The 24,506-nt window shown below is 40.9% G+C and overlaps 2 protein-coding genes across 5 annotated transcripts in view; both read right to left on the bottom strand.

Moving 5' to 3' along the window:
* The window catches only part of zzz3 (zinc finger, ZZ-type containing 3), a 32,474-nt gene extending 26,798 nt beyond the window's left edge, over positions 1-5,676 (bottom strand). Inside the window, exons 1-2 of one of the 3 annotated variants that reach the window (XM_030751871.1) lie at positions 5,569-5,659; positions 4,464-4,716 (exon numbers count right to left, since the gene is read on the bottom strand). The gene's annotated coding sequence lies outside the window, so the exon portion shown is untranslated. Of the gene's footprint in view, positions 1-4,463; positions 4,717-5,126; positions 5,357-5,568 lie in introns of those variants that run through there. The other 2 variants (XM_030751872.1, XM_030751873.1) reach the window with 2 other exon arrangements.
* Positions 5,677-5,841: 165 nt separating this feature from the next.
* The window catches only part of usp33 (ubiquitin specific peptidase 33), a 31,091-nt gene continuing 12,426 nt past the window's right edge, over positions 5,842-24,506 (bottom strand). Inside the window, exons 5-24 of one of the 2 annotated variants that reach the window (XM_030752075.1) lie at positions 21,785-21,934; positions 21,496-21,604; positions 18,201-18,270; positions 16,731-16,844; positions 15,718-15,796; positions 13,994-14,438; positions 13,732-13,872; positions 13,453-13,568; positions 12,982-13,154; positions 12,786-12,856; positions 12,666-12,699; positions 12,535-12,580; positions 12,241-12,421; positions 11,954-12,080; positions 11,610-11,779; positions 8,945-9,026; positions 8,721-8,829; positions 7,916-8,018; positions 7,186-7,254; positions 5,842-7,028 (exon numbers count right to left, since the gene is read on the bottom strand). In XM_030752075.1, the coding sequence (XP_030607935.1) occupies positions 6,871-7,028; positions 7,186-7,254; positions 7,916-8,018; positions 8,721-8,829; positions 8,945-9,026; positions 11,610-11,779; positions 11,954-12,080; positions 12,241-12,421; positions 12,535-12,580; positions 12,666-12,699; positions 12,786-12,856; positions 12,982-13,154; positions 13,453-13,568; positions 13,732-13,872; positions 13,994-14,438; positions 15,718-15,796; positions 16,731-16,844; positions 18,201-18,270; positions 21,496-21,604; positions 21,785-21,934 (2,547 nt within the window). In that variant the 3' untranslated portion in view covers positions 5,842-6,870. The remainder of the gene's footprint in view (positions 7,029-7,185; positions 7,255-7,915; positions 8,019-8,720; positions 8,830-8,944; positions 9,027-11,609; positions 11,780-11,953; positions 12,081-12,240; positions 12,422-12,534; positions 12,581-12,665; positions 12,700-12,785; positions 12,857-12,981; positions 13,155-13,452; positions 13,569-13,731; positions 13,873-13,993; positions 14,439-15,717; positions 15,797-16,730; positions 16,845-18,200; positions 18,271-21,495; positions 21,605-21,784; positions 21,935-24,506) is intronic. The other variant, XM_030752076.1, reaches the window with a different exon arrangement.

Here is a 24,506-nt window from a genome sequence, read left to right as displayed (position 1 = left end):
TAGAACAGTGGCTTTCAAACATTTTATAACAATGGCACACCACAGGGAAAGCCTTTACGCCATCTGTAATATGGCCAGTTCTTATTTCCATCATATACTGTCAGATGCAGGCACTTCTGGTAGCACATTTTCAGCATCTGAAACTATATGACATCTATGATTAAGTTAGTTGTTGTTCCAAACAAGAAAGCAATCCGTTTTACCTTCTTGCTCTCGATCTGTTGTAAATTTAACTCTCATTCATAGCTTTCTGTGCCGTTACAATAATAATGTATTGCTGACAAAAAATCCCAAAGCATACCTGGACTGTCCTCAAGCCAAACCAATTGGGAACCACTGGTCTAAAAGTTTAATGTGAAAGGAAGTGTACGAGGCTATTAAAAGAAAGCAGAGCTTCTTAGTGCCACAAGAAAACACTGAAGGTGGATACAACAGGAAAGCAGAGACTAAACATTCACATATTTGCAACTAAAAGTAGAATTGTGCACGAGCTCAAATGTATTTAAGTGTTAAAATTATGTAAAATTCATGCCAAGAAGTGTTTCTTTTTTCAGTAAAAAGGTTGATAACAAGAGTGATTATGACACAGGTGTAACTTATGGTGGAGCCGCACACATCCTGAGAAGCAAACTGGCACTGCTGTGGTGCAGACTACATTCCAAAACATTTATTTTAGAGTATGTGTTAGCACTTATTAATGCAAAATATAAATCTACTCATACATTATGCAATATTATTATAAATTAAGCTACTCAGCAGTATATAAAAATGTTACAGCTTAAATTTTCCCCAGGCTACATCACCATGGTAAATTATTCTGCAGACCTAAGTGCTCGGGAGCAGGCTTTGTTAGGGTTAGGGTGCAAAATCACCACCTACTGACCAATGAATGCTACATAAAATAGCATCACCATTCATGGAAGAAACTTCAGACCTCAGGCTAAAGATACTAAGAAGATCTAAAGTTTTTAAAATAGCCCTGATGAGAATCAATAAGAAATATAGATCACTAGAAGCAACAGTCACCTTTTTTCAAGCTCCAGAGACTACTATGACCTTGATGACTGGGAACCTACACAAACAACTTTATTTTCACTTTTTTTCCTGTTGGCTACAATTTTTAAACAATTCAAAATCTATGATGTATTTATTTTATTATATTTATTCTGTAACACCACGGGGGCTGCAGCTGAAAAAAAATAAGGCTCCAGCTGTCTTATGTCTTATATATTTTTTATGCTTTAATTTCTCATTAGATACTAAAATAGACCTGCAATAGAAACATATTTAGGAGGGCATGTGTGAATACTAAGCATAACAACATTAAGCACCTGCAGCCCCCAGTTTTTCAACAAAATCACTGATAACACAACAGCCGCAGTTGTTTTATGTGCAGTCTGTCTGCACACGCCCGACAAGCGCAAAGAGGCGGAACTGTTATCGAGACGGTGAGCTCAGTTGAAAAGAAAATGTTTTTCTAGCATCCAAAGCAGCAGAGCTTGTTCCTGTAACCACAATTAAAACCTTTACTGGGAAACAGCTGGAGGAGCCCTTCATCAACCACCTGAACAGCAAGTGAAGAAAAGAGAACTTTGTAGCTGCTCCATCCACCACTGTTTGTTGCACACAGCAAAAAATCTGCAGTAAATCTCCTAAATCTCATTTTACATTCTGTATAATGACAATAAAGGCATTCTATTCTAAGTTAGAATATGCAGATGAACCGCTAAAGACAAAATTATTTCTTATCCGATTACTCAATTAATTGATGGAATAATCGATATAATACTCGATTACCTTGGGCTGACTTATCAAATTAATAACCACCTTTTTGTCACTTCTTAGCCCGATTGCTAATGCTAAGGTAAGTGAAACCTGAAGGGTGTACTACAAAGTAAGATTAATGGCTATGTCAAAATTAAAGAGTTTTTTGTGTCTCTTTTTGCCATGGCTAAAACACCATGGTAACTGATGCTGAACTCATAACCTGGTTGGCAGCAAGTTATGATCAGCTTAAAATCGACTGGAAGCACCATTTTTTCACTCTTATTTAGAGCCTGTACGCTACTAAAGCCACTTAATGAAGCACAAACTGCACACAGCACTCTCACTAGAATGTGCATGTATTCAGCTGGTGTGGCAGAAAATGTATAAATGTTTTTACACTTGATTCTAATCTGCTGCCAAGTTTGTTTTACTCTGCTGTAACTGCAGCTACTAGAACACACACCAAGGACACCTGTTCAATCAATAAAATTAATTTCACTTTGATCTATTGACTAAAACATGTTTCCACATCTCATTTATTACACTGCATGACAGCAACCTTTTACGTTTAAATTTATCCAGTTCACAGTTTAGGAGCTGTGCCATCATCTTAGAAATAAGCAACTGACAGCACATTCAGCGATAATTAACTTGAATTAAAATGTTTACTGTTTTGTGGGCTAAATGACCAGATTAATTATTTTCTGCAGCATTAATCTTATGTCTTATTTGCAACAGTGCTGCATTTTAATGCAGGGTTCTAGCTAGCGCCCAAACGCCTGGCACTGCGCCTTGCTGAGGTACCATCACGTCGGGCTGAGAATTTCAGCAGTTAGCTACCAGAACGGATCTCTATCATCACAGTCAGCTAGCAGCGCAGCCATTAGCATTAGAAAGCGATTATTGTATCAATGTGATTTATTATGTGTCCGATAGCGCCGGCCTGTTACATTTTTCTGGCTTGAACCCTGTATTGTTATATTTTTTTATGTTCTTTATGTATTTAGCTCTTACTTTATCATCATCATCTCATAATGTCTCTGATTAGAGCAGTCAAAACTCATAGGGATCATTTTGTGCAGAAGAAACACCCATTTTTATGTGAGTGCCCACAAAGCCTGAAGCAGTATGCCCAGCTTAACAGTGAAAGTTAAAGTTTGTCAGGGGTTTTAGTTGGAGATAACTCAGGTCTTCAAAAGGCAACCAAGCTAATACAAATAAAGCCTCACTGTGGTGAAATTCCTTGTAGTATACCCCTCTAAACTGCTGTTAAGTTGAATACTGACATTTACTTTTTCTTTTTTTCAAAAAAAAAAAAAAAAATTAGATGCTTTGAGCTCTTCATCCCATGTTGTCATCTTATTTTAGCTGCTGCCTTTACGGGTGAACACAGTGGCTCATCTGCCTCCATCTCATCCTATCTGTAGCATCCTCTTCCATCACACCAACCATCTGTTTGTCCTCCTGCACAACATGCATCAATCTTCTCTATGGTCTTCTTCTTTTCCTCCTGCCTGGCAGCTCCATATTTAGAATCCTTTGCCCAATATATCCACTCCTCTTCTGTACTGCACATCTCCAAACCATCTCAGCCTTACCTCTCCAAGTTTGTCTCTAAACCACTAAACCTGAGTTGTCCCTCCTTCTGTCAGTACCACTGTCTCCAAACCATGCACGATAACAATCTTGTAAACCTTCCCTTTCACTCTTGCTGCTATCCTGTCACAAATGGCACTCATCTCCACCTGCTCCACCTTGCCTGCACTCTATTGTGCACTGTCCATTGCTTTGGATGGTTGACACCTGGTATTTAAATTCATCCACCTTCACCATCTCTACTCATTGCATGTTCACCTTTCCCTCTCATTCTCACACATCTTACTTCTCCTGACTTTCATTCCTATTCTTGCCAGTGGCTACCTCTACCTCTCCAGGTTCTCTTCCACCTGCCCATGCCAGCACTACAGCCATAACATCTGACACAGGGTCACAAGGAGACACTGTTGTGGGGAACAGCAGCTTTGGACCCAAAACAACAGTTTAATTTGTGATTTTTCTCTCTAGTATGTGAGATAGTGGACTCAGCCAAGGAAAATTGCTGTGGATCTATTTTTTCCCTATATAAACATTTAACTGTGGTAAAGTCTACTGCATAAAATAAGATATAATGATCCCTTGATCGTTCTACAAACACACCAACGCATTGAACCCACAGCTGCCAATTTACCACAGTAAGGTGACAGTGTTATTTATACTACTAACATCATATTGCAATGTACAGCCACTGATCTTGACAAGGTTGCGATTAACTTGCACTCACAGACAGCTACAGTATAATCAGAAATTTTGAGTGTGAAAGATATTGTGTGTAATTAGAGGACCCATGTGCTACTGTACTCTCAATCAACCCACTTCCTGCCCCTCTCTGAAGCGCTTGTTTGGTTGTGGAGTTATCCTAACACGTGGTGTTTTTGCCTGCATAGTCGTGACAGATGTCTCATTTGCCATCATAAGGCAGCACTGCTTTCAGTAAAGATAGTAAGCTTGTAACTCCCAAACTGTGCACTAATAATAAACCACGCAATTTAGAAGCGAAGCCCACTGTTGGCAAACCAGCTAATCTAAAAGTGGGAAACGGAGTTTGGTATGATGCATGCGTTTTTCGGATAAATCAAGGAGCTCTGAGCCGTTTTTACCGTCCTGCTGGGCTGCTCATCTCCTCTGCTGACCTGAAGTTCAGCACTTCCACAGGGCCTAGTGGCAACCAAACATCCGCGAAGTGGTGCTGGTGCACATTCCGATGAGAATCGCTCAAATCCCTACATCCCAGCTAAATCAGCTGCCGCGAGCTCCAAGCCCACGAAGTTGGTTGGCACGAGGATGCTGTTTAAACTGACGAGACTGGCCGGCGCAGCAGCAGCAGCACGTGCCACCCGGCCGAGTTGAACTCTAGTTTTGCAGCAAAAAAAAAAAAAAAAAAAAGTTCACATTTAAAACTCACGGCCACACGTTTGGTCAAAAACAACGCGGTTATTTCACAGGAGGCTGGCAAGCGAGCTAAACGTTAGCATGCTCAAACTTCCAAGCAGTACTTAGTTGACCTAGCATGCTGTTTAGCTGGCTAACCGTATCAAACTAACTTACCGTTAGCTCTCGGGAGGGGGGGGGGGGGGGGGGTGTAAATATAAAAATATTAACACTTGAGACACCAAACCGCTCTGTTGCACCAGCAGAATTAAATTTTAAATTATTATATACGTTCCCCGTGACACTCAACGAACAAGTGTGCTGCAGTCAAACCGAGCATTTTCCCCTCTTTTTGCTGTGCTCGACTAGTTAGCCAAGTTGGCTAACGTTACCTTCGCTAGTTTTCCTGTTAAGAGAAGAATCGTGGCGATTCCTGATGAAGCCCCTCTATTCCTGATACCTGGCACACGCTAGCTAGCGCGACAACAGACAGGCGTTCACGCCATCAAGAAGACAGCACAGAGACGGAAGGAATCACCGCTAACAAGGTTTCGCCGAGGTTTATATCTTCCAACAGTGAGAAGTAGCATGGTTAGCAGCCACTTGATAACCAGCTAGCAGCCAAGGCTAGCCGCAGCAGCCTGGCATTAGCTAGCCAAGCTAGCTGATTGTTCCGCGCATAACTTTACCGATGTATTTGTGTACTGCCAGCAATTACGGTCACACACATTTTGGGTGGGCTAATAAATTCAGACTCTGTCGTTTGCTCCACCACAAGCAACGAACTGGAGGCACACTTCTAAACAGCTTTTGTAGCTTAAGAATTACACATACCTCACTTCCGTAAATTTGCTGCACGCTCGGCCGCAGCCATGTTTTCAATCCAGTCAACTAGTCGGGGTGTGTGAGCAGCAAGCGCTCTCTCGTCAAAATGCAACACAATCCTGTACATTTTTAGAGTGCCGCTCTCTCACACACACGCACACACATACACACTCTGCAACATTTCTCAATGTATGGCTTATTGACACTTTAAGGACAAGCGTGCAGTATAAAAAGAGTGGCACAATTAAGGGGTGGGGGCACAGCATTCAACATGTTTTCATCAAGTTTTAATAGTGTCAGCCAGCAAAAAATCAGAATAGATCTTACTTGTATGCAAAAACTTCGAGTACAGCATTCTGTTGACCCCTATCAGCCAACACTTTTAAGCAACACCATGCCCATACACAAAAATAATGCCTTTAATTAATTAGATTGCTCATGATAGTGCTGATTACATTACTACAATGTGCTTTCTGCAGCTGTACAGTTTAGTGAAGACAGATCTGGATTGCGTGCACATTTCATGAGCAGCTTTGCATTTACATGCAGTTACATGTGATGTTCAACTGGGATTTGAATGTTCAGAGCATGCATTCTTAAGAGTCTGCCTGCCACATTTCTACAAAAAATAAAAATAATAATCTACTGACATCATGTTAAGTCGCTCCCTTCTGTTATAAATAACCAAGTGCTGAGTCTTGACCAACATACTATCAGTACTGGTACATTCAAATACAAACCAGCATCTGCGTGAGCATGCCAAATTTGTACTTCTACAGAACAGTGCAAAACACAAAATTCATTCCTGAGACTAGTCAGCAATTAGTCCCTTCATAGCCCAAGTGTCACATTTTGCTTTCCTTACCATTTAGTGAACAATATTTGCTTACAACAAGAAAAAAAATAGGTGATATATCTACAGCATAATGTATTATGATTCCTTAGTATCAGCAACACAAGACACATGAACACAGAACATGTGCTCATTTGGTCAGAAGAAAAAAAGAAAAAAAAAAAACAATATGGCATTCAGTGGAATTTGTAGCTGCACATATTATAAATGCTTGGTTCTGAAAACAACGTGACACATGAGTACTACAGTGCTAATAGAAATTTAAGAGCTTTTTATACAGATTTGTACAATATGATGACCCTTTTCAGTTAATTCCCTCTGTCAAAGGCTGTCACGCAGGAGTAAAGATGAGGTCCTTTTGCTTAGATGCTTCTGAAATAAAAGTCAAGTGCAAAATAAAAGGCTTTCCATTTCTTAAATGTTTTCGATGCTGTTGTTGGTTATTGTCAAGTGCTTGATTAAACGGAGCGCGTCTCCACCTCGATCTTCTCCTCTGATTGTGACGGTTCCACTTCCTGGTGGCTGATGTTTGGTCGGACTGTCAGTAGTGGACCGCCGCCGTAGATGGAGTGGAGGAAGTTCCACGTCTCCTCAGAGATCTGTCCTGAATCTGCTCCTGTAGGGTCAGAGCGAGCACAAATGTGTATATCACAAACAAACAGCTCTACAGCCCATAGCATCTCTGCAAGACTTGTTTGATGACTTGTTTCCTACTAAAGCAGAGGAAATCTAACTACACTATAAAGCAGAAATACAATTAAAAGAACATGTACCTTGTTTGAGTGTTAAATGGCCATTCTTGTTTACTGTTATCTTTGAATTATCAATGGGTCCTGGCGGGTCTTGAAAAAGAAAGAGGAGAAGAAAATTAGTTGTGAAATTATATACATCAGTAACCGAGTGATATTCCCATATCCTAACTGTATCAAAGAGCAATGATGTTAAAAATGTCAAATGTTTTTGTCACACTACAAAAAGCAATATCTGCTCTCCATTAGCTACAGAGAGGAGACAAATATTAGAGGAGCAGAAGTCAAGAGGGGGAAAAAAAAAAGACATTTGCAGGCGTGCCAGATGCAAGCTGTTATAAATAGATGTGACAATAGAAAGTAAGGGAAGCAAAAAAAATATAAGGACAAGTGGAACACGAATGAAATACATTTTGACGCTTCATTTTACTGGCGCAGGATTGAAACCCGACTCGGGGGACTAAAGCGAATTCTTTGAAGATAAATCAAAAGAAGAAATGGGACTCCACAGTTTCTTTTGAACATGAGCCGTTTGTGGTAACCCGAGAATTTGGATTTTCTATACAGAAAAAAAAAAACAAACATTTTTTTTTTCCTTCTACACATCGATGAAAACATATAGACTGGCCATTTGTTTAAAAAATCAGCAGTCTTTCCATGATAAATCGCATGGAAAACATTTAACCTTTTTAATCAGACATTTAAACAGGACTTGGGGGTGGGGGGTGGAAAGGCAAGACCTCTGTCCAATTACCATTGTCTTTTCCTTTGACAAAGCCCTCCCACTCACGAAACCACTGCATGCTGATGCAGTATATGACCACTGGAGACTCCTCCTCCTGGAACGCCTTGTTCAGCTACAGAGAGGGAGCAGAGGGAGCCAAAGAGAGAGAAGGGAAGTGGGGGTGGAGTGAGTGGTAGAGACAAGAGGGAGGAGAAAGGACGCAAAGGGATGAGGAGGAGAAAGAGGTGGGGTAAGTGGGGTGGGATAGAGGGCAAAAAAAAAAAAAGTAAGGATGAAAGGATTGAGAGGAAATGGAAAACCAAATCAATTCTCTTTGGTAGTTATTCCAATTAGAAGGCAGTCTTAACACCACACTGCACCAGTTTCATCTCCCTCGAAAAAAATTACATATTCCATGTTCTTCTTTTTAGCTGCTTCTTTCACACACACACACACACACACACACACACACACACACACACACACACACACACACACACACACACACAAAACACACCACATTTATCTCTCCTCTGAGCAGCCATTGTGTGAGTGGGCACACAGAGCAGGCAATAACAGCTGCATCTGTCCCAATGCATTAATGATAAGGGTTTTCATCCGGCTCGCACCTCTCATCTCCTGCCGGGGTAAAGAGCATCAACACATGCAACCTATCAACTGGTTAAATAGACTGAAGAAAAAGGGCCTATACACACCCATGAGTCCTGGCTGCACTGACACACAATGCGTCACTCACACCAGTTTTCAACTCTATCTAGACAAAGCTGCTGCTCTGACAGTTTTTCAGGTGGATATACGAGCGGGAAATGCTTACTCTGACAAACATATCCAGCTCTTGCTTGCGCCTTTTCTCCAGCTTTTCTATCTCAATCTGGCACGTGTGGCAGACGTACAGGTGGTTGACAGCTGGTCCTCCTCCGTACCTGCGGGGAACAGTCCACACAAGCTCACACGTTACTTTGGCAAAAGGAACTGGTGGATCTGAAAATGTTTAAAACCTCCAGCCAGTCTCAAAGCAGCTGCATCGACCCCACATACCTGCTGTAAAGGTGGTCCCACACGTTCTGTGGCAGCATTACTACCAGGTCATCGATGAAAGTTGCTTTGTTGGGCGGCACACCTGATGAAACACAGTGAAACAGCCATCAGGCACTCACAGCGTAACTTTTTATTTTGTATAAAAATGCACACATGGTTACAGATCGGTGCTGAGCTAAACAGGGCAAGAAGCTGAACTATGCTCAAATCTGTCAAACCCACTGCTCAAAATGTGCTACCCCTATCATTAGATATTCTTCAGTTTCTCTTTTTTTTTTCCAGACCCTCCAGAGCCTGTTATCAAAACTTCTTCCCAAAACTGCATGTCTGAACTCCCCGCAGGGTGCCAAGCAATTAAAAAGATTATTTTTGAAATCTTCCCAGAAAGTTATTTATTTTTCTCTAATTAGTTGGCTTTTTCTTGAGAAATTATTTAGATATAATTATTCCAGCCTGTGAAAACCCATTGTTTAATATCCAGATGGAGCTTTGATTGATTCTATTAATTAGAGACTACAGAAGATCTAGAGTTTGTGAGCTTAAGAGTCTAAAAGTCAGGATATGGTGGCAACTCCTTCCTAAATTTTGACAGTTAAAAAAAAAAAAAAAATTCGCAGTCCACGAAGACCGCAAAGGCCGGAAGTGAGCGGCTAGCCTTCATATCAGCGTCACCTGCCGTCACCTCTGCGTAGCTCATGTCGCCTACTGTAGCAACCGTGAGCGTGAAGCACAGCTGTGTAAAAGCAGCTGGTTAAACGGAGAACAAACTTTTTCTCCTTTTTGTGGTTTAATTTTAAGTCTTTAATTCAAAATAAGCTGTTAAAACAAGCATAACACATTTCAACATCAAGGAATACAGCTGAGCGAATGATTAATTTCCAACTATATTAAGTGAGACATTAATGTTGAATAAAACTATCCAGTTATGATGCTTAACTTTAATTTCAGGTGTTTGCTTATCACAGGAGCACTTCTGCCCTTCGTTGGTCTGTGTAGTAGACTGGTGGGAAAATAAACAAAATTTTGAAGTTTAAGCTTATGTATATTGATTCATTCATCAACCCAACTTAAATTAATAATTCTCATGTTAAATATTTAAATGTGATTAAAATGCGATTAATTTCGATTAATTACAAAGCTCCTAATTAATTAGATTAATTTTTTTAATCGAGTCCCACCCCTAATATATATATATATATATATATATATATATATATATATTTTCTCTCTTTTGAGAGCTCCAGTTTCATCCAACTATTAATACTAAACAGGCAGAGTAACCCTACTAGGAGTAAAATAAAGGATTATCTTAAGTTTATTGAACTTATAGCCTAAAGATTCTCATTTCCTTCTCCTTTAAGTTAGACTACATAAATCATTTATGCAACATAACTGAGGTAGGATAGATAAAGATTTGTTGCCTATTAGTAAGTCCTTTAAAAACAATAAAAAGCAAGTAGGAAGTAGGAGTCGGAAGAAAGACCAATTCTTCCTTATCACTGCAATAAAGCATTTTGAAATCATTTGTCAGTTTATGTTCATCTTGACAAGTGAGAAAGATATGAGCATCCGTTTCCCCCCCAGACTGAAAATCTACACTGTTCCTCCCCCAAACCTCTTGAATATTTCACTGGGCCTTGTCTTATTGATTTATAGAAGACAAAATATGATTAAAAACCCCCAAATCTTAAAAGGCAAGCAACCAAGGCTTGGAGTAGGACCCTGCAGACACTGAAGAATGTGACAAAAAAAAAAAAAACATTTTGCTGCGGCGTGAAAGACGAGAAAAGATAATGAACCATATAATGAAAAATGACACGTGAACTAAATAAATGTAATTATCTTTATTACTCATTCAATGTAGTGGGTACTTCAATTCTTTAAATTAAATTCTTTAATCTAAGATACTTTGACTAAAATGGACAATTCAAAGCAAAATTTGGGGGGGAGAGTTGTTGCGTTCCTTTTTAAAGACTTCAGTACCACCACCATTTTACAGCTGTTTATTTCAAAAAAGTCCTCCTGGGAAAACATGCAGCTAGAGCTTCTTGATGGAGGCTTAGTGCATTTTTGATGGCACACTTGAACAGAAAAGTGAAAATAAGCTGTGATGCTTTTGGCTTTGCACAGAAAATAAAACAACTGGCTGCACCGCCACAAAGCAATCATGGTTTCACTGCACTGATATTATCTCTACTTATGTACCTGACTAGCCAGTCATTATATGCTTACGTGCTGGTAGCTGCAAAGGAGGAGGAAGAAACCTGTAGGTGCTTATTTACATAGTGAAACATTCTCTGCTGCTCCTGTAGCCTCACAGATTTACCACGAAGTTCTCAAATTAATTTTCTCTTCTATAATTTCCGTCTCCGACCGAGCGCTCACTTTGCACGAACCCTTTCAGGATTTTTTTCCCTCTTCTCTGCTAAAAAAGAGCACGAAGGATTATGTTCACAAAGACACCCCCCCCCCCCCCCACACACACACACACACTGAAGTTGGAAATGCCATTGTCAGAATCAGAAATCCAGAGCAAGAACAAAAGCCAAAGCTGTGTCAAAGTCAGAGCAAAAATTACTGCACAAAGCATTTAGACACAGCAAGTAAAAAGGACAATCTGACCTCTGAGTGGCTTCAGTAAAAAAACTGACATTGTCATACGCACCTCCATGCAAACACAGGAAGTCATCATTGGAAATGGGCCCTGGCTCGGCGAATGTTTTGAACTTGTTAAGCCACTGGCGGGAGATGTAGAACTGCAGAAGGCTCGGCTCCATCATGTTGAATAAGCCTGACACCCTCCTACGTTCTTTGACTGCATCCTCATTGCTCTTTCTGTGACAGAAACAGACCAAATATTAATCAGTATTTCAGATGGATCAGCAAAAGCACAATCCAAATTTTAACAGCTGAGCAGCGCAGTGAATTTTAAAACGTTACAGAAATAAATGAGCACTTGTTTACATCTGTTTTAGGTAGTAGCTGCTGAAGCATAGAGCGTTGGCTTACTTATAAAAGAGCACGTAAGCTTCAGCATTCTGCACGCAGGCTTCAGACACCTCAGTCACACTTTGGTCATCAAATTCATACCACAGATTGTTCACATCATTCCTGCAGTAGGCTATGTAGTGGCCATCTGGGAGAAGACAGGGGAATGTGTTAGAGCAGCATTCACAAATCTGACAAGTATGTGTGAATTTTATATCCAGGGGAATGAATGCAGGACACTCATATGTGCCAAATGATGGCAGCTGCCTCGGTCTCATGCAGAAAGGGGAGTGACTGCGCCCACTCACTGCTGGCAGTGCCGTGGTGACAGATGACTGACAGCAGGTCGTAGCTGGTGGTCTGGGCGGAGCTGTCTTTGGCCAGGAAAGGCTGCAGGTCCAGACCCTCGAGGGGGAACGACACATGGGTGCTTATCTTGGTGGAGAACATCAGTTCATGTCTAAAGCGCTTCAAGTGAATACACAGGATCTGAAGCAGAAGAATAAAAGCATTTCTTGTTTCAGACACTTGATATTTGAAGACATTTTGGATAAATATTTGGGTTCCTTCATGATATAAATTACTAGAAAAAGTCAGTTTACCTCTGGCAAACTTTGCATTTTACAAAATTTGACTCCATTTCGCAATCTATGAGAGAGGGGGGGGGAAAAGATGAATGAGAGGGGCTGTCATTACTGGTGCAGTCCTTTTTAGTGTGCAATAAATTACTCACTTCTTGCATTTTTCACAGCTGTACATGTTGTCTCCTAGAAAGAAAAAAAACAAACAATTATTGAGACATCATTCTTGATGTTTGTACTGGCAGAACATATTTTTCCACCCACCCGCCTACCCTTTAACTCATCTCTGGCAAAGAAAGCTGCAAGGCAGTCTTGTAGTGTAACCACTGGACCCCAGAACCAACTGAAAGGAGAAACAAACACAGAAGGAGGTGAATTCTACATTAAATAAATTAAAAAAAAAAGAGACTAAACAGCCACTGATTGTGCCTGTTGTAAATAAATACAGTGTATGCTTTATAGACACACCTCTTGATGTACTCCATGACAAATGCTATCCACCCCTGTGGTGCATAAGCTTCCCCACAGGAGCCAGCTTTTACCAGGGAGGTTTGGTGGGTGGATGAGTGGAGCTTTGCCAGGTCTTCCTTCCCTGGAATGGGCAACGAGATATCCTGGAAGTTCTCCAGGGTCACAGACACCTGACAGCCACAGAAGGCACAGGTAATAAAGCTTCACCTCTGGTGACACTTTAACAGGTTTTTATAAAAATTTGACAGGAGCTGTCACTTTGTAGCATTACTCTCACGGAGAAAAATCTCAGTGATCGCAGATTTTTTTTTTTTTTTTTCCCTTTTAAAGAACATTGTGCCACTTGACATAAGTGCTACAATGTTCTGTTTGCTAGTGCTCCTCTATTTTCTGCTCAACAGCTCAGCATTTTCATTACCTCAATTTCACTCATCATGCAAAAACAAAACAAAAAAAAACCCCACTAACCCGATCACAGGTGAGGCACTGTACTGAGCTCACAATGGTCCCGTCAAACACGTCTGAGATGATGCTGCGATATTTCTTCTGACGCTTGTTCTTTGGTGGAGAGAATGTGGCCACTGCTGTTGGAAAGCAGAAACAGAGACATTTGAGAACACAGCACAGTATGTCTCACACAAGAGTCAGCAAGGATAGTTTCAGGATACTGTTACCTTCCTAACCTCCTTATATTTACAGATTTTGAGTATGACTGCTGTGATTATGAAGGCAAATAAAGTTTAATACCTTTCTTGTGTGCAGGATTCAGGCTGGGCCAGCCAGAGGCAGCTTTGGGTGGGCTGCTAGACATTTTGAGCATGTGCCCCTCCATGGGGACTGGACTTTGTGGTCTTGTGGTACTTGACATTTGGATGTCTGGAAAGCAATCTGGGGTAGAGAGGACCAAGGTTTAAAGCCTCTTTAGGTCACAAATTTAGCACTGGACATCAGAAAGTCTGGTGCAAAATATGCCAGGAAATATGAGTCATTATTTCTGTCCTGTGCTTACCTGATGCTCTGCCTTGAACCTTGATGGCCCCCTGGCTGCTGATAATAGGCATGGTCTCTGTGGTGGTGGTATCAACATCTTTATCGATGTCCACCCCAGTGCTTCCACCCATGACACCATTAGCCCCAGAGCGATACAGGTCATTAATCATGTTCTTCTCTTTCTGCCACTCCCTGTTGGCCTGGATCTCATCTTGCTCTGGAATCAGCATCTCTGCTTCGTTGGTGTCGTCTATCAACGCAGTTCCACCCTGCACTTCGTTATTGGCCCTCTCGCTGCTACCACAGGACTCGCATGACTGGAAGTCGTCTGACTGGCTGTGGTTGTCCTCCTCGGGGCTTTCGTCCATCGTGATGCCGTTGGACTGGTCACAGGGCTCAGGCACCTGCTCCTTCAGCTCCTCGTGAAGCTGATCCATCAAGCAGCGCAGAAACTCCTGGGAATCCTACAGTGGATATAAGTACGAAATGTTAGCTGTGCAAGCCAGTTATTCGGTTGTCTTGGCCATCATAGTGTGTAGAAAAAGTAGCTCCTTCCCTCTCCTTGAAAAGGACATTAAAAAAAAAAACTCAGTATTTATTCTTCCAATATATAACTGAGTCTGACAGACAAAGTAAAGCACATCTTTTTCCAAATCACATAAAACAACTACTTCACCTCCTTGTTTATCCCAATTCAGCTCACAACATCTGAAACCAAATGCTCATGAACGTGTAATCAAAGTTAATGAACCTCAGACATCCAATCTCCCTCTTCAAGCCAAATGAACTCTCCTCTCTCAGGACCTGGGGAATGTTAACTTCATTCAGAGCGATGTTTAATCCAAGTCTGTGCAGCCCAGCGTGGCGTGACAAATGAATATTCTTCAGCTAACTCCTCTGAACAAACAGTGGCAAGCCAAGAGGAAACAGGCTCCCTTTATCATTTCACCATTCACGCTTATAAATCCCTTATTTACAGTCACCGGCCAAAGACACAAAGTGCTTCAATTTAACTTTTCTCAAAAACCCTTTTGTGTCTATAATGCACAAAACTTTGCTTTCAAGCGCCAAATGGAATCAAATGAAGCAATTTACCTTTTAGTCTAGATGTGTGGCTTTGTGTGTGTGTGTGTGTGTGTGTGTGTGTGTGTGTGTGTGTGTGTGTGTGTGTGTGTGTGTGTGTGTGTGTGTGTGTGTGTGTGTGTGTGTGTGTGTGAAAGTGTATGTTAGTGACTGAAAAGCCAGAGGATTCAGTTTAGTGGAGTGAGTGATATGAGCTGGAGCAAATGTGATTTTTGTAAAGGAATGAGAATAGAGTGATATGGAGTAGAAGAGAAATGGAGACTGTAAGAAATGGGGCAGCTTAATAATCTGGGGTCAGACTGATAATAACCCCAGCTCAGCATTAAAAAAAAAAATGCTCAGAGGAAAAATCCGTAAAAGATAAAGAGCTTAATGATAGGCCTATTACATTACTATAAAAGCAAATCATCTTTCATCACATTTTAGACACCAGTTATTCATTTTATTCATCCAAATTGTTCTTTCGCAAAACACAGAAGTAAAAGGGAAAAGTCTGCATGTTTGCATCATACCACCTGCTGATATTATAACACATGAAAGACTCAAATATGCTGTTAGAAATCTCAAAGTGTGACAAGCGTCCCCATGGGTTTTTTTTTTTTTTAACAGTAATGAAACCTTGCCCATTGCACATTCATTTCATCATGCGAGATGACCCACCTGCTGAGCATATCCTCTAAACATGGGGTTTATGGATTTGATGCCCTGGAACAAGTTGGTTGGGACCACATAGGAAGGTCTGCAATGTGAAAAAACACAGCCTGTTTATAAAAGTACTTTTTTTGCATAGGTCACATGTAATGTAGAGAGTGAAACTAAAACCAAGTGCTACAAAACTTCTCATATGATGATAGACTGCATATAAAAGATCAACACAGCCAGCATAATTTCATCCACTGGTTTGCAGTACTGCAAGTACTCGAAACTTGAAGCATTTTTGCCATCACCACCTTAGTTTTGATGACGACAGCGGGGCGGATCCAACTGAATGGCTTTGCGTCGGTCCTACGCATCGATTTGCAGATCATCACCTACATGTTGTAGCTGTGTACTGCCACCAGGGGACATTGTCCAAAATATATGGAACAACTCATGTGCCGTTCTTGCTCCTTTAGCACATCATGGAGAAGATCAAAGTCATAATAAGCAAGTAATTTATTTGTAGTGAAATGAAACCGTGTTTAAAACAATAGAAACTGTTGACCACAGCCACCGCAGTCATTTCTTCTGGTTATCTTCTGCTGTGTTTTCTGTTTAAGTGAACTTTTTAACCAATCGGTAATCATCACCGTCAGACTCCATGCAAGCATGTCTGCATGTGTCTCATACCAAAATCCTTTATTCTCTGTAGCCAAAAAGTTGAGCCTAAAGTTGAGGGAGCTTACATGCTCATTTGGTAGTAACTTATAAATCACAAGGTAGGTCCATTTATAAGTATGCCCAGCTTTTTTATCTTTTTTTTACTCTAATGGGAACAATAAATTACAAAACATACATCATTTTTTTTTAAATTCAATAACAATCAAAATTAGTGACTGTCCATCTTTTATATACAGTTTATGTGTTATATTCTAAACATCTCAATATTCGGCTGTGACAGGAATTAAAGTAACCACTGTTATTGTTATTATCATGTTATTATTCACTCTCCAGTCAAGTAAATAAGCAAATACCTGTTCTTGTGCCACAGGTCCGATACCAGCTTCTGGTAGCTTTTGCAGAGAGCGGGCTTCTTGTCTGTCCTCACGAGGCCCCCGCATTCAATAAAGAACTGTGTCAGGGGTGGGCTGCAAAGGGGGGGGGGGGGGGGGGGGGGGGTGAATAAATACATCAGATACAGATGTAAACAAACCTTTACTAAATACTACTAAAGCTGAACTAAAACTGAACACAACCATCAATAACTTTAAGACAGGCAAAAAAACAGAGTAAAGATAATACTATATAATTATAATCTTTTACATTTGTAAATAGTTTTTTGATGCTTTAATATTGGCTTACTTATCGAGGTTAAGCTTCTTTTTTTTTTTTAATTAGATTCAATGATTTTAAAAAATTAAATAGTGATAACCCTGCCTACTTTTTATTTTTTATTCATTTCATTTAAATTCCTATTTCACTCACTGAGTGATATCACAAATTCCCAGAGGTTTTTTTGTCTCATGCAAGAAACTGCCTCACAGCTGAGAGTTGAAGGACATCAGACTGGCTGAAAAGAGAAACAGCTGAGGGGATTTTATTTGATGAATACAGAATGGACCGGTATTTGCACGAAAGAGACAAACTACAGGATGAATAAGGCATGGAGTGTTCCCTTCCCTTGGCAAGAGAAAAGTCCTTAGAACTGAATAATGACCCGAAAGTAACTGAGAAAAGCTACGCTCACACAAACAGACATCAAAGCGAAGTTTCAGGAAAGGTCCCTCCTTCTGCAGCTGCGTGAGTCAGTTCCTCCTATTTTTGGAATGTGATTTAGATTGCAAATTTTGACCCACATCTTTTCCCATTTTGACTTGTATCCAGACAAGGCATCCTCCATTTAAGTTAAACATTTACCTACCCGTGGGTAGATGGTATTAGAAAGAAAGAAGGGTTTTGCTCTGCTTTGTTGTTCCATGAAAAATAAAAGTAATAAGACAGCCTCGAGCTCTGCTGCAGAGCTCTAATTTAAGTGACCACACAAACAAGCCAAACATGAGCAATGAATCACACGGACTGGCACTTCAATAAACTATAAAAGATGAGGCAGACAGGAAGGCAAACAGTAAAGAGGGAGGTTAAAAAAAAAAAAAAAAAAAAAAGAAGACATGGTGGGAAAGGAAAAAGAAGACATGAGGAGAAGCAACAGAAGAGACGGTGGGGGAGAAGACTTGGTGTTCATCTGTAAGACAAGACCCTACAGGGAACTACAAAAGGCCATTTCTGCCATCTCAAATGGTGCACTGCAGCAATTTTCACTCAGCCGTCACTCTCCCAAATGAGCACAGCTGTGGCCGTTTCTCACAGTCAATAAGGAGCAGAATAAAACAGCAAATGGCTATTGAACAGACACATTAAAAGTCTGAAAAACGAGAGGAAAGTCAGGAACAGTGGGACAGACGAGTGAATGTGGGGGACAGGAGGTGGATAAACAGCGGTCTCACCAGTTGGACAGGGCCTGGAGGGCAGCGTTCATGTAGCAGGTGTTCCCTATATTCTTCAGTCCTGTCAGGCCTGACGGAGACAGAGCACACCGGGGAAATTAAAGCAAGTCTTTCATCAACGTGCTCGTAAATTTTAATGGCAGACAGAAAGCGTCTACATTTTCACAAGACCCGTTCCATTTCTGAGATTAATATTTTACAACAGGGGCAGAAAAAGTGCCTGCCTAGTATATTTTAGACACCTCTGCTGTGGCCTGTGGTCTCTGTCCCATTAAACAACTCATATTAATGGATTTTATTGCTCCTACTACAATTCATTGTCTTATTTCTGTTTGGGGTACAATAATAAAGGTTTAAGTTTTGGAACTTCATTTGCCATAATGCATTAGGGGAGTAAGCAAGAACCTATGATGTTTCTATAGATTCAGAGGGATGCCTTCATGAGCCCTGTTGTACAGCCACTCCTACAAACCACAGCAGAGAAGCTGTTACAACACCAGCAAGAACCTGTCCCTTTCCCCTCATGCGAGCACAGCCACAGGTGACAAACATGTAGAAAAGGGATCCATTTGATTACCCAAATGTTGCACCTATAGCAGTGCACTGGATTATTAATACAACACAATTTAAATACATGTTGCTGCTGACTGGGCAGCGCTTCTGAAAAACGCACCAAATGAGGGCAAATGTACTTCAACCTCACTCGACATGGAAACTGTTTTCAGGCTTGAATGCCCCCCCTGCTGTGAGGTGTGTTTTGCATTTGTAAAACCTCTGATCTGTGAAAAAAATTAATAATGAAAGAACAAAGCTGGACCCCTGACCCCTACAGCGTGGAGATCTGATGGCTCTGTTATGCTTTTTGTGAGGTGGCATTTTGCTGGCACCATCGAGGGCAAAATCCCTGCAGATTAATTCATATTTCTATACAGCTGGGACTGATCTCTTGCAGCATGACAATGCCCCCATCCACGGGGCATGAGGGGTCAGTATGAAAAATTATGTGGATCATATGCTATGACCTTCAAAGTTACCAGATTTTGACCTAATTCAACACCTCGGGGATATTCGGCTCCAGTGCATGCCACTGCCTTTGTTAAAACATCAAATAAAGGAACATGTTGTGTTGAATTGTGTCCATCCCAGCAGTAGAAGTCCAGAGAGATTGAGAAGCAGTTCTGGCAACACATATGACTCACACATGAGCCAACACCTTCATGTTTGTTTGTCTTTTAATATGTCACCACATGTATGACCAGCCTATTCTACAGAAGACATTAGTGTTCAAAGCTTATTCACTCTGCCTCCTAATCATATGATCTGCATTTGTGACAAAAATATCTGTAGCAGTGACTTGTGCCAATGCCCGAGCTGCACCACATGAGGTTTAACATAACATATGTCATTTGGTGGAGCCCGTGTGCAAACATTACTTGCACAGAGACTCCGGTGAGACAGAGCTGAGAGAAACCCACTAAGCTGCACTGCCGGCTATAGTCCTGCTTAGGGGGGGCACCCGTGCAGTCTATTACAATTTTTGGAGGGTGCAGCAGACTTCATCCTAATTTAACTTCACGTGCTGATTCACAGCTGCAAGTAAATCATTGTTAGTTTATTTTGTTTGTCTTTCGATGCTTCAGAAGACTAAGATGGGGTGCAGCTACACATGAGCTGGTGTTGCTCAGCCCTAGTTATTTGAAGACCACTTGGTACGTCACGGCCGTGAAAAACACTCGTCCTAACGCAGAAATTTACTGCTCTGTTTAATTACGTTTGTAACATTCGCTTTGAACTAAACCACCTGCTGATTACCGTGCTCCTGCATTTGAGGTGTTCATCTTTAATTTTGTCAAACTTGGATTAAAGAGGCGATAAAAACATAATTACATTTTTGTCACCTCGCTGACTTCAAAAGTATTTCATTTTAATAATTAAAAAAGGTGTCTACTGCAGCAGTGCTTCAACTTTTAATTAGATTTCAATATGAAACTGCTTCACTTACAACCTTTAAGCCGTCTTCACTAATGAACTCAAGACACTGTCTGCAGTTGCCCTTTTTATATGCTGTAGCACAGAGCAGGAAAAAAAGAACACACTGGTTTGGGCGAGGGTGCTGCCTGGGAAGAACGTGCAGCAGGCAGCACACATGACATCAACTCACTCACTGTGAAGTCACTGAGCAGTTACCTGCTCCACTCCCACAACTGAACATCACAGACTTTGTACTCGCAGGTTGAAGCATGTTCAGTGTCTGATCTGAGCATGTGGGACATGCACCTCTTTTGTAACTTTGTTGTTTAATGTTGTGAGAAATTAATTCCCAGTTTGCCAATTTGTTGACCTTGTCATTGACATTTGTGGAAAGGTCGTGACTGATTGATTCTGATTATTGTGTCATACATAAAACAATATTCCCAACCCAAACAGGCTACTGGGCATCTTTAAGGTACCTTTAACCTTCGAGTAACAAAGTGTATTTATATTTTTTAGTGTTAAAATATCTTCCCTCCTAGATAAATAATGATCCACTGTAAGTGGTATTATTGCAAAGTGGAAGCATTTTGGAACCACAGTAACTCAGCCACAAAGTGGCACACCACGTACAGTTACAAAGCGGGGGTCACCTCAGGACCGTCTGGTGTCTCGGCAAACCGTGTCGCAAAAAAAGTAATGTAGCTGTTTCAAAGACAACTTTGAAACTAATGTATTTCAATAGGAAGAATATTTTGCATCTACAGCATGTACAGTATGCTGTTGGGGCTTCAGTGAGGATGTGTCACTAGGGCAACCAAGAAAACAGAGCTTTAAAAGAAGTGGCAATCGCTGTTTTTTACCACAAACCGTGAAGTTTTTCCAAACCTAACCAAGTCAGTTTTACAGCTTAACCCAAACCAGGTCTGTTTTCAGTGTGGAAACCTAAACAAGATGATTTCATATCCAGACCCGTATCAAGTTATTTTAATGCCTAAACCTGATAATGTTAATTAATTTATTATGTATTTTAAATTAATACAACAATAAATATAAATCAAATGAAGTGTAAAAATCTGTATGACTCATATGAGACCAGACAAAATAAAACTTTTGTTCATGGACACAAAAACCAGTGTCAGGAACACAAATCGATAGATTAGAGCTCCTGACTGCTGTGTGACTGTGTTAAAATAAAACCTGCTTAAACTGCATTGCTGCAGTAAATATCATCTCTAGTGGCATTTGTTCTCTTTTTGCTTGGCTGGCTGCCACAATAAATACAGTAAGTGTATGATGTAAACACTGTCCTGGGTGAACTCACCTCTGGCACGCAGGTCGTCTTCCTCCTCCGTCTCCATGTCTATGTCTTCACAGCCACCATTAGAGGGCACTCTCAAAGAGGTTGGGCTCCCAGGGGTCCTGCTGCCATCCTGGAGCAACAGACACACATAAACCTTATAATAAAGATCTTATCTTGTAAATACAAAAACTACTTTTTAATTATCACTGGTGGAATTTCTTGTTAATCAATATGCAAACCAGCCGTTTCTGCAAGGAAACTGTATCATTAAGCTGTAAAGACAATCACAGACAGGAAGACTGGCTCATACCTGACCAACATTCTGCGGCAAAGGGAGGGGTCTGCTGTTGGCGTGGGGCGAGTGAGGACTCAGTTTCCGCTCCAGGAAAACCTCCTTGCCACAGGCGTAGCACCACACACGAAGCGTGGTCAGGTTCACCGTGAGGTTGTGTCTCGTCTCCTACACAAAGCCAAATACAATTCCATAAAGAAGCGCAGCGGAGTTCAAAAGCAAAGTGAAACATGAACACTATATTCGCAGCTTATCCGAGAGCAGCCGACCACGCACACGCGCCCTTGCTTCATAATCTTAAACACAATCTAACAACCAGCAGCTTGTGAAATGGGTGCTGCTCCGCCAGGTGTGTCTCCTGCCAGCTAAACTGAAAACTTTTAACTAAATAGATAAACTTAGGTCAATATGAAGGTTAGTGTTAAACTTATCTTTATAGAATATTAGCGTGGAATCAGTTTGAGAATATTACCCAGGTTATTTACAGATCCTCCCTAAGCACACTGCATGCATGCAATCATAGTAAATGAACTGGTACTTATATAGCACCTTTCTACTCAATTTGAGCACTCAAAGCACTTTCTTAATACAGGTCTCATTTACCAAATCTCACACACATTCATAGTGTTTTTATCCATGCCAAAGTGCTTTTTATCTGACACTGACACGCACACTTTCACGCCAACTAATGCATCGGGGTTCAGTATGTTAAAGGTGCCTCTGAAACAAGGACTGGAGGAGCCGGGGATCGATCGGGGTCGTCTACCGCACCTTGGTATATGACCCGCTTTATCAACTGAGTCACAACTGCCCCAATCATGAAGTTAATGCTCTGAAAAAAGAACAGCTATAAGAACACAATCACTCGGTGTCTTGTGCGAAATGTGGCTGTGCAGAACCAGCAGATCGTAGGTTGCAGCTTTATTGCGAGCCAATCATGCAAACAACACGAGTGGGTGACTGAAGTTATTTGTCGCAGAAAATAAAAGGCAATTTAAAAAAAAAAAAAAAAAAGTGTCCAGCTATCTGGAGAACCAGCTTGAATTTGAGATCACTGTAGTTTGAACTTTTTTCCCAGTTCTTATTTATTTCACATCCATTAAAAGGCCTGTTTTAGGGTTAAGCTTTGCTTTTAGGGTCAAACTTAAGTTTTTCCATAAACTGAGTTTATGGCAACAATCTGGTAATTAATTGTGATGGTTAGACTTCAGGGTAAGACACTTGGGAATAAATTAATGCCAGTGAATTTGACCCTCCATCTACACACAGAGATGGTAACAGGGAACCATTTTTAGCCAAAACATAAGAAGCACTTATCCAAACCACCTCCAACTGGGCACTGCACTCACTCCAGGCTACAGGAACACACCCACCAAATCTGAGTTGGATCCAGATAGGTGAAGAAAAGACCAGGACACACAAGGTTTCTCAAATTATTAGTATTTTAACCCCATTCAGACCAAACTGGATGTCTCCGGTTAAAGACGGAGGTACAGGCAGAGTGGAGGCTATGTCCGAGTTCTGCTGACCCACTGCTGCTCTGACACGAGACTGAACACGAGCATCGGCCGACTAACAGCAGACTCTGTATTATTCATCAGGGCTGCATTAGCCTTGCCACAGAAGGGCAGGGCAGAGCTGGCAGAAGTGACACACGAGACTGAGCACGGCCCTGAAACACCACAGTTTAAATAATTTATTAAAGGGAAGCACGCCAGGTGGGGCATTCATAACAAGCTGAATTCACAGAGCTCACACAATGGTTTGCCAGCCTATATAATGTTTTAACATTTCACTGAAACAAATCCTGTCTTTTGTTAATAATAATATTGCCCAAGAAAAGGAAATAATGTAGTAAAACCTGCCCCGTCACATTAACAACTTGTACCTCGCTCTCAGAACTAAAAGTAAAACTGAAAGAAAAAAAAAAGCTTCTGCTTTAGCCTGTGATTACCACGAGAAGAAGCCTGGCTCTACTTTTGTCTGTCAAATAATAATAATAATAAAAATAAAAAACGCTCAACTGTCAAGCCTCCTCTCTAAGCCTCTGCCTTTAAGAGTGAAATAACTGAGTGTTAAGAAACGCCAAAGGCCACCATTCTTCTTACTGTGATCCTATCAGCGAATGCATTTTCAGAGTACTGGTAGTTCAAAGGTGACCATAAAGCTTAAAATAATTTCTCTGAAATATGCAGAAGGATTTTCAAAGTTTACTTTACACGTCCATTTAATGCACAGTGACGTCTGAAACACAAATACAAGCAAATACTTAACATACATATTTAAAGCTACAGAGAGACAAACCCACTGGACTGTGGAAGAAGATGCTCTCATAGGAATACGACTTGTATTAAAAGTGCTAAGTTGGAAAGTTAAGAAAAACAAGGTATGGCAGATTTTTGTCACCGTTATGTATCAAATCATGGGCATGTAAATGAATGTAATTTGGGTTTGTACAGGATACACAGAGTGCATGTAGCTGTTTGTACAAAGGCACAGCGGTGCCGGAAGGATTACATTTCACAGTAGGAGCACACAAATCCACCGATCGTGTTCCTGAAATATGTATTGAAGCATCACATGCAGCTCAGCACTGGCAGTAGGTAAGGACGGATGTCACTAACAGCTCAAACTGGTTCAAATCACAACGCTATTAGCGGCGCCTTTTTTAGAATTTCAGCAGAATGGTTTGATTTCTGTTTTCAATGCCTAAAACAAAAAAAAAAAAACAAAAAAAAAA

Source organism: Archocentrus centrarchus, chromosome 17, assembly GCF_007364275.1.
Source record: "Archocentrus centrarchus isolate MPI-CPG fArcCen1 chromosome 17, fArcCen1, whole genome shotgun sequence".
In the NCBI taxonomy this organism is placed as follows: Eukaryota; Metazoa; Chordata; class Actinopteri; order Cichliformes; family Cichlidae; genus Archocentrus; species Archocentrus centrarchus.
This window is presented reverse-complemented; position numbering and strand designations above follow the sequence as displayed.